At 36.4% G+C, this 9,746-nt stretch overlaps 1 protein-coding gene across 1 annotated transcript in view; it reads right to left on the bottom strand.

The window, feature by feature from the left end:
• The window catches only part of CRB1 (crumbs cell polarity complex component 1), a 197,450-nt gene that overhangs the window by 114,603 nt on the left and 73,101 nt on the right, over positions 1-9,746 (bottom strand). Inside the window, exons 3-4 of the mRNA XM_077775117.1 lie at positions 4,830-5,025; positions 1,604-1,743 (exon numbers count right to left, since the gene is read on the bottom strand). Of these exons, the coding sequence (XP_077631243.1) occupies positions 1,604-1,743; positions 4,830-5,025 (336 nt within the window). The remainder of the gene's footprint in view (positions 1-1,603; positions 1,744-4,829; positions 5,026-9,746) is intronic.

Raw genomic sequence — 9,746 nt, forward strand, 5'->3', positions numbered from 1 at the left:
TTTTCATCCCTCATTTACAGATGAGGACCTGAAGAATGAGGATGTGAACACCTATGTCACTCAGTTAAGAAGTGATGGATTTGTTCTACTCCCAAACTGTCCATTCCACCTCTGCTTCCAGATAGAGATCCTTTACAGGGCGTTGTTTGAATGTGGAGTGCTGACTGATGATAAGAATGTGAAAAAATACATTTTGGAAAATTTTCAATATTTAAGTCAAGCCAATAACCCAAAGATAACAAAACATGCCCTATTGATTACCAGGAAGTAGGCAGACACATGACCTACAAAGATTTCCGAGCCACAGAATTCCGAATTTCCTTTTACACTTTCACATTTGTTTGTTTTACCTACAAAATACATTTAGCCAAAGCCTGTTAAATGTCCCTTATGCAATGAGATGCCTTTCAATAGGAAGCTACTAACAACTGGATTGACCTCAGTCTCCACATTTCCTCCCCAGCCATAGAATTATTTTTCCCTTAGACAGTAAAATGAAAGATAGAAAGGGATAAATGATCAGTGAGCGTATAACAACCAGATTTTAAATAGTCATATGTTTATCATTTTTTTCCCGTGGATCAAGAAAGAAGACAGATGAAATGCTCTCTTATTTCTATCAATGAAATCCTAGTGAGAATTAGGTTAAAAATATGTTAAGCAGGTTTTCTGAGAAAACCAACAGCAATATTTACAAGTAACTTGTTGACTCAAGTGTTATATAATGTTTTTAATGATTCTGGTATAACCTCTACACTCCAGTCTAATTACCCTTTATCTGTAATTTTTAATTATGATTTATTTGTATTAAATTTATAATCTCAATTATATTATAAATGCCGAGGAGAATACACCCATTTCTGGAATATCATTCTATAACCATTGTAATTATGTTGACTGACTCCATGAAACACAATACAGTCTCTGAGGATTTTAATATTGTTTCATGGGTTTCAATATATTCTAGGTATCAGTGAAAATATCTTGGAAGAAAAGAAAGCAACTTCAAGCGAATTTTTCTCCATGAAGACCATGCTAAAATTGATTTTTTCCTCTGTTTCTTCTAGAAGGTTCTATGATTGATTGGGCTGCATGGTAACCTACTTTATTTATTATTTTTTTTAATAGTTTATTGTCAAATTAGTTTCCACATAACACTCAGTGCTCATCCCCNTGGTAACCTACTTTAGACAACGCATAGCTTAGCAGTAGGTATGCATGGGCAATGAAAAGTTCAGTTAAACAATGATAACTAGTGGGGCGTCAGGGTAGCTCAGTCAGTTAAGTATCCAACTTTGGCCAGGTCATGATCTCAAGGTACATGAGATCCCTGCGTTAGGCTCTGTGCTAACAGCTCAGAGCCTGGAGCCTCCTTCGGATTTTGTGTCTCACTCTCTCTTTCTCTGTCCCTCCCCTGCTCACACTCTCTCTCAAAAATAAATAAACATTAAAAAATAATTTTAAAAACAATAATAACTAGAAGAAAGAGTTGGTTTTAAGCCTTTAACAATAAGAATTTTTAGTTTACATTTGCCATAAGTGATTTGTTTCTAGTCTAATCAAAAAAAAAAAAAAAGTTGGTGGAAGATACTTTGTCACTTACCAGGCCAGCAGTGACAAGTGTAATTGTCAGCACTGTCCTCACATGTAGCTTTATTGTGACAGGGGTTTGACCAACATAGAGGCATCAGGGTCTCACAATGTGTCCCTGTGAATCCACTATCCATGCAGTTACAGCTATAGCTGGAGAGCAAAACGAAATTTTGACATCAACTCTTGGTCATACTTAAATCAAATACCTTTGTCCTGTCTCTTCCCCTGTCCATCAGTCTGAGACGCCAGGGCTTGGCTTTAATAGTTATCTCAAAAACTGTGGGGAATTATCTCTATAAACCTAAACACATTATGTGTTTCCATACTGATACCTGATTATCTTTTAAAATTGATAGTATGGCTTCATGCAAAATTATTTGGAAATCATGATTATTTCATGTTTCCTCATCCATAAATTGAAGACAATAATACCTATGTCACAAGGTTATTGTGATAATGAAATGTGCATAAAAAGAATAGACATGGTATCTGAAGCATCAGAAAGCAGTGAATAAATTATTACTAAGTAGTACTAAATAAAGTTGTTAATATTTGTGAAGGCAGTAGAGAATGATTTATACCACTGTGGCACTCTTTTATATTTACAGCCCATAATAAGGTCCCTTATGAAAAATGAAACAATAAATTATTTTTAAAAAAACAAGAAAAGCCCTCATTATATGAATTGTGACTTATGTTCTCTTATTTTTAGATTACAGGAATATTTTAATCTTGCTATTTCTATCCATTCATTGGTTGAGTGAGATTATCTGACACTCAAAACACAAATCTGATGGGGAAACTTGCTGACTTTACCAAGAGGAAGCTTTTAATTTATAGGGGTTCTCCTCAAGGATTTAGTATTATAAAAACATGGGCTTGCACACTCAGCTTTGATGAAATGAAGGTCTGGGGGAAAGAACACCTATGAATTTACAAAGATTTAGAGTTCTGTTCACTATGGCTTATATGAGTGTTTACCAGCAGACACAGATATGAAGATTTCACTAAGGAGACTGTAATATTAGCAAATGTAATAGGTTACTATAAGTTGGATATGTACTGCTAGTGAGAAATCCTTTTAGTAATTAAAAATATTTACTAAAAATCTACTATATGTAAGACATTAGAAACGAGAGCCCTGTACTGGAGGCTGGCTAGTGGACCTCAATTCCTGGAAACTCTATTTGCATATTCCTTTGGTCTGCAAGAAACCTGTTTGTTTGTGTTTTGGTTGTTTGGTGTATAGATTCTGACTTCCTCATAAACCTCACAGCAAATGCGTTAATTTTTGTTATGAGAAATTAAAGTCAGATTGTATCTGTTGACCCTGTGCTCATCTTCTCAAAATTTAGGTAGTAAGAAAGATAAGGGTAAAACAGAAAAATTATCCATGGCACAGTATACAAAGAATTGAAAGGTGACAAGTTTTAGTAGCCTTATTCCATTTGCATTTCCGCAGAAAGCAAAAGCTTTGTGTATTTTCTGTCTTGATGTTTTCTGGAGGCAGCAAAGCTCTTCCTCTGCAATACAGTGTGGAAGGAAACTTCTACTCTGGTCAGTCTACACGTTGGTCAGTAACCTGCCTTGAGGAATGTAGATTCTTGTCACTGGAGAATGATTTGGGTAAAACTGAAAGTCAGAGGCAAGATGTGAAATGTGATTAAAAGTTATACTTTAGAGTTTACAAAAGAAACATACAACTACATTGTTCTACTTAAAATCACATTATTTTGTTGGATACATTTGAAGTACATGTGCCTTTTACTCCTCGCCTTTTGAGTCCAATTCTCTTTGAAACTCAGATTTGGGATAAATTAGATCTACTAAATAAATGAGAATTGGATTCTAGCCTTTCTTTTGCAAAGACTTAACTGCGTGAACTTGTAGGGGTGACTAACTTCTCTGAACTATAGGCATCTAATGTAACGTGAGAATACGAAGCTCAGCTTGCCTTCCACTGAGCTGCTGAAGGATCCAACAAGACATTAAGTACTAATGCCGTTCAAATACCATGCATTTGATAACTCGGTATTTGTGGTTTAAAATGGGTATCAGAAAGTCCTTTTGAAAGTATTTTATATAGGGGCGCCTGGGTGATTCAGTTGGTTAAGATTCCAACTTTGGCTCGGGTCATGATCTCACAGTTTCTTAAGTTCAAGTCCTGTGTTAGACCCTGTGCTGACACTCAGCGCCTGGAGCCTGTTTCAGATTCTGTGTCTCCCTCTCTCTCTGCCGCTCCTCCACTAGCTCTCTCTCTCGCTCTCTGTGTCCTTTTCTTTCTCTCTCTCTCCTTCAAAAATAAAAATTTTTTAAAAATTAAAATATTTTATATATATTCAGTTACCATCACCTAAATTTATTACATGTATTGTATTAAGGTTTATTTATTTACTTATTTATTTATTTATTATTTTACTGAAAAGCCAATGACAGAATCGACTTTGGAGCAGAATCACATGGCTACTTCTCACCATTCTACTCTCTCAAAAGTATTCGCCCAAGTCTCTGAACACCTGGAAATTCAAGATACAATCAATTTAATATCACTGCCTTTTCCTACACTGTTTATATACAATTTCTAAAGCAGTTTTTTCATCACTTGATTTATATGCTTGTTATTATATAAATACCGCCTTATATTCACATACAGAATAATCTCTAGCTTTGTTTTTGCACTTTCCCAATCTATGACAAGTTTATTTAGTGGAACTGTAAAGTTGGCTTTTTTTTTTTGTAATACAAACAGTTCTAAATGATTACAAGAGTGACTTGGAAAATCCTCACTCTTTGGACAAATGACCTGTAAAGGATGCATTTTTGAGTAAAATCTGAATGTTACAACTTTTTGTCATTTAATGTGTAAAGCAGGGGCACCTGGGTGGATCTGTCAGTTCAGCACCTGACTTCGGCTCAGGCCATGATCTCACAGTTCATGGGTTTGAGTCCTGTGTCCGGCTCTGTGCTGACAGCTCAGAGCCCAGAGCCTGCTTTGGATTCTGTGTCTCCCTCTCTCTCTGCTCCTACCCTGCTCACGTTCTGTCTGTCTGTCTGTCTCTCTCAAAAATAAACATTAAAAATTTTTAAAAATAAAAGAATAATAATAAAGTGTAAAGCAATATAAACATTTTCAGCTAAGGACATGAGCTCTCCCAAATCCCCAGAGTGGCACAGTAAGGGTTGGTTGGCAGTGAGCTCTCTCTGAGCCAATCACCCAAACACAGGACAAAACATACCCGTTGTGTCCATCTATGCACAGCCCTCCATGCAGACATGGCTGACTGGCACATTCATCAGTATTGAGTTCACAGTGATCACCGAGGAATCCGGCAGGACAGTCACAGAAATAAGCCCCCAGAGCATCCTGACAGGTTGCACCATTTAGACACGGCTGGGACCAACATTCATCAACTTCCATTTCACAGTTCACACCTTTTAAGAAAGTCAACACAGAAAAAAGGAAAAGTTTTAGCACAGCGTTAGTATTGTAGCTCTTTGCCAGTGCTTTATTTACCAAGGCTCTTTGTCAAATGTTATATTACCCAAAATAATTTTCCTCTTTAATTGTAATTGACATTAACTTTCTGGCATGCTTGTGGGAAGCTGCACAATGCAGAGCAGCTGTTACTTACAAAGAACTGTTGCATACAACAGCTTGTGGCTTTTTAGTCTGTTGAAACAAGTCATTTTTAGAACAAATTTATTGTTAACTGTACTTTTGTTGGAAGCTTAATAGGGACTGGTCAATTTTTTTCAATTATTTTTAAGCAGTTAGTTAGGCATTGTTAGGGGAGTGAGTGCAAACTCAGACTCCAAAGCCAAATGAACCAGTTGTGGTCCTGGCTCAGCCACTTATTAGTTGTGTGATCTCTGGCAATTCCTTTACCTTTCCATATCTCAGTCTCTGCACCTGAAAAACGGGACCACTACTTGTAATTACCTCATAGGATTATTATTACAATTACAATGTGTTCTGGCGTGCTTATGTTAGTAGGTGATACATACTAAATGTTGCTAGAGGGGGAAAAAACAATACTTGTTCCTTCTATATTTATTGTACAAATATGATGTGCAATTATTTCCTTAAGTGCTCGTTCTGCACAGACATTTTTTAAATTTAAATTTTCTGTAGTGTTGTAAAATACTACTTTCAAATAGGAAATCAGTTTGTGACATAATATAATTAGTGGCATTGTTAGAAGCTACTTTGTTTTAAGGTAATGTTACCTTTAAAAAATATTTATTCTCCCCAAAATCATAAATGAAGATTTACTAAGTGACATATGTTTAAGATTTACAAAAGTAATCACTTGGAGATAACAAACTACCTTACTGAACCTTTCAAAATAATATTTGATATACCATAATCAACTTCACATACATGTTTTAAAAGACACAAAAGGACAAATACCTATATTTACCTATCTTTATTTCTATGCCTACAACCTAGGATAATAGATTATGTATTAAATGATATAGAAGGATTTACAAATGACTCAGAAGTTGCTAGTAGTTTGATAATGTGCCCTCTTTCCTGACAGAAAAAGCTGTAGAATATTCCAACACTGCTGACCATTTACAACTGTGACTAGATTCTATAAATACCTAAGTTGAAAGCAATGCCAGCATATTAAATGATTTTTTTGGAGAAGAAAAAACAAAACCCTAAGAATTAAATATTATGTCAATAAAAATAAAAAGCTGTGGAACAGTATTTGTGCTAGGTAAATGGCTTACCATTAGAGGCCAGGCTATTTCTCACCCAATCTGGGATTGTCTGGGATAAGATCAGTCATATCTGTTTTACTTGGCATCAATCAGTAAGGTCAAGGGAAAGAAGACTGAACTGGCCAGTGGGACACCTGTATTTTCATTGTCATTCTCTCTCCAAAATGGCTTTTCGGCAATGTTTTAGGATCTTCGTTTCTGTCATGTAAAATAATATAATAACAGCTATCTCTAGTTTCTAAGAATGTATGTAAGACAAAAATAATAAATTCACTAAAATATTTTTCTTGTAATTATTTTTCAAACATATATAGCAACTAAAATGATGATGGGTTAGTCCTCAGTATCTACAAGGCACAAAATTACCTCTCCTAAAATGACAACGATCCATCATAACATTTTAAAAAAACTTTTTTAATGTTTATTTATTTTTGAGGGAGAGAGAGACAGAGTGTGAGCAGAGGAGGGCCAGAGACAGAGGGAGACGCAGAATCTGAAGCAGGCTCCAGGTTCCAAGCTGTCCACACAGAACCGGACGTGGGGCTCAAACTCACAAATCATGAGATCATGACCTGAGCTGAAGTTGGACACTTAACCGACTGAGCCACCAAGGTGCCCCATGACCAATCGTAACTTTAAGCAAAGTGAACTGTGCCTACCCAGGAATGTTTGGTCATTGTGGATTTCCATAGGGCTCTCTGAGCAGAGGGCAATGGCACTTATTCGACACCTGCCACATGTGAGGTCAAGGCAGGTGATTTCAAGTACTTTCTTGTATTTCATTCTAACTCCTTTAAGGTACATTGCCTTGTCTGTGTCCCACAGCTCATCAATGACTGTGTTTCTTCAATTCCTAACACTACTTATTCCCGTTCTTTTGTCAACCCACTTTTCCATAGTGTCTTTGCCTATATATTAGACTAATACCTTTGGTATTTTAGTCATCTATATTTGCTGGAAAGTATTAACATACCAAGCCAAATCAGTGGTTTAACACTTGTTAAAACTTTTCCAAGTTTTATTTCATAACTCAAATTCATATATTCATCTGATATACAACCAGATTACTTCCTCATGCTTAAGAAATACACTAGAAACCATTATTTTAAATTCTAAAGCTCCTCTTATATACTGTAGCTCAAATAAAGTAATCCTGATGTACATACAAGAATGTGTTTCAATAATTTAGATACAGTTTCAAATTCAACTAGTTACTTTGGGGTGATTTATTCATATTACCTTCATTTTACTTAACAATATGATTCTTATTGCAGTTTACCACTGCTCCTGATATAGACAAACATGATTTGGTCTATGTCTCCATGGTGCCAAAGTAGCCAGCTGAAATGTGGTAAGGACAGCCAGTGATCCAGATGTTTCTGTATTTCCAGAGGCTGGCTTCATAGATAAAACATCTGGATAACTATGATTTTCATTTTTCATTTGGATGCTTACTGATACATGCTTATTATAGCCTTTAAATATACAACCAATCAACATTCAAAACCATACCTGAACTGTGTATTCCATTCTACCTGAAAACATCCATTTTATGCTTAGTGTTTTTAAGTGCAGCACCATGTTATCATAACTATATGTAGCAATAGAAACTGAATACAGTTACAGTGAGTAGCATTTCTGTGGCTGATTGTCTAAGAAACAGATAATTCATAATTATAAAATTCTTTCACAAAAACTCATCCAGGGACCAAACCAATGGTTGGAGTCCATTAATAGTAGTATGAAACATAAGAAAATAGAAAGGGTATGAAAAAAGACAAAAACAGGACAAGGAGAATTCTGCACCCAAAGAAGAAAGTATAACACAAGGGAAAAAATTTCCCTGATGTCATTAGCTTTGGTAACTCATCAAAACTAATACTGTGCTAACATCCACAGAGGCTTCCCTACATAAATACATGTGGCCTAAGGTATCATTAATTCCTGACGGTCCGGACACTTTCGCTGTGTACTACTCAATCTGCACAAACTGTCAGAAGTTCAGAAATTTTCTCACAACAAAGTATTTAGCTAATATTTGCAACAACAGAAATATCTGTTTCAAATATGATCACATTCTGAGCTTCTTCACCTTAGGGTGTAGAACTTCAACAGAGGAATTTGTGTGCAGGGAGAGGCCACACACAATTCAAACCTAACAGACTCCTGCTTGGTTTGCTTTTCTCTCACCATCTTGAAATTCTTAATGATTTTTGAACTACAGGCCCCACATTTTTATTTTGCAGCAGAATCCATGATCTATGCAGCCTTTCTGTGTATAAGCCCTCAATACCCACTTAAAATTTTTATAACTGATATACATAGAATCAGTTCTTTTTTTCCAACCAAAACCCTATAGATACACAGACCTGAGATAGGAAAGATTTGTGTAGAATATTCAAACAAGCAGAACTGTTCAGCTTTGGATCCAGCCCTCAGGTGAAAGACAAGCCTAGACTTAAAGAGGTAGCAAAAACGGGGGGTCTCCGGGTGGCTCAGTTGGTTAAGCATCCAACTTCAACTCAGGTCATGATTTCACTGTCAGGGAGTTTGAGCCCTGCATGGGGCACTGTGCCAACAGCTCAGAGCCTGGAGTCTGCTTTGGATTCTATGTCTCCCTCTCTTTCTGCCTCTTCCCCACTCATACTCTGTGCGTCTGTCTCTCTGTCTCTGTCTCTCAAAAGTAAAATAAAAACATTTAAAAAAAAGATGTAGCAAAAATGAAACTGGTGAAGAAGCCCCATACTCTTCATTGTCACTGTAGGTGAGTTGGGAATTTGATACCACCCCAGATAGGTGTTGGGGTCCCAAGAGAGAAGCTGTCTTCACTTTCCTTACAGAACTTAAGTTAAAAGACATCAGGGCACACCTAATTCCCAAGCCACCACTGTACAGAAGAGTAGAACAGAGAAAACTACGCAGGACCTGGAAACTAAATGGCTTTAAAGAGAATACTTATTGAAGCAAACAAGGCAGCCAAATGTGCTCTCAAATTAGTCCAACAAGTGCTTTTGGTATCATGTTGAGCTAGGGAATTATAAAAAAAAATTGTACCCACTATTATTACTTCCCTTCTTCCTCTTTTCCTTTGCCATTCATCATGTCAGAGTAGAAAGAACATGGATTTTGTAGACAGACCACTTAGGACTAAGCTCTCCTCTGCCACTGCTAATACCAAGGTTGGATTATAGTAAATGCTCAATGAATGGCAGGTATTACCTATAATCTATTTGTTCTTTCCTTTTACTTCTTCAATTCCTCAGGGTAGACAGGATTGTAAACGTTCTGAAAAGTCTTTGGAAGCAAACATATCCCTGGAAGGGAATTTGGAATTGCTTCAAATTGAGTTAAAACAAATACAGATGGCATACTGAGTATAGGAGCAGCCACTATACTAAATACGATTTAAAAAGGGGTGGGGGTAC

This window comes from Crocuta crocuta, unplaced genomic scaffold (assembly GCF_008692635.1).
Source record: "Crocuta crocuta isolate KB4526 unplaced genomic scaffold, BGI_CrCroc_1.0 scaffold207, whole genome shotgun sequence".
Lineage (NCBI taxonomy): Eukaryota > Metazoa > Chordata > Mammalia > Carnivora > Hyaenidae > Crocuta > Crocuta crocuta.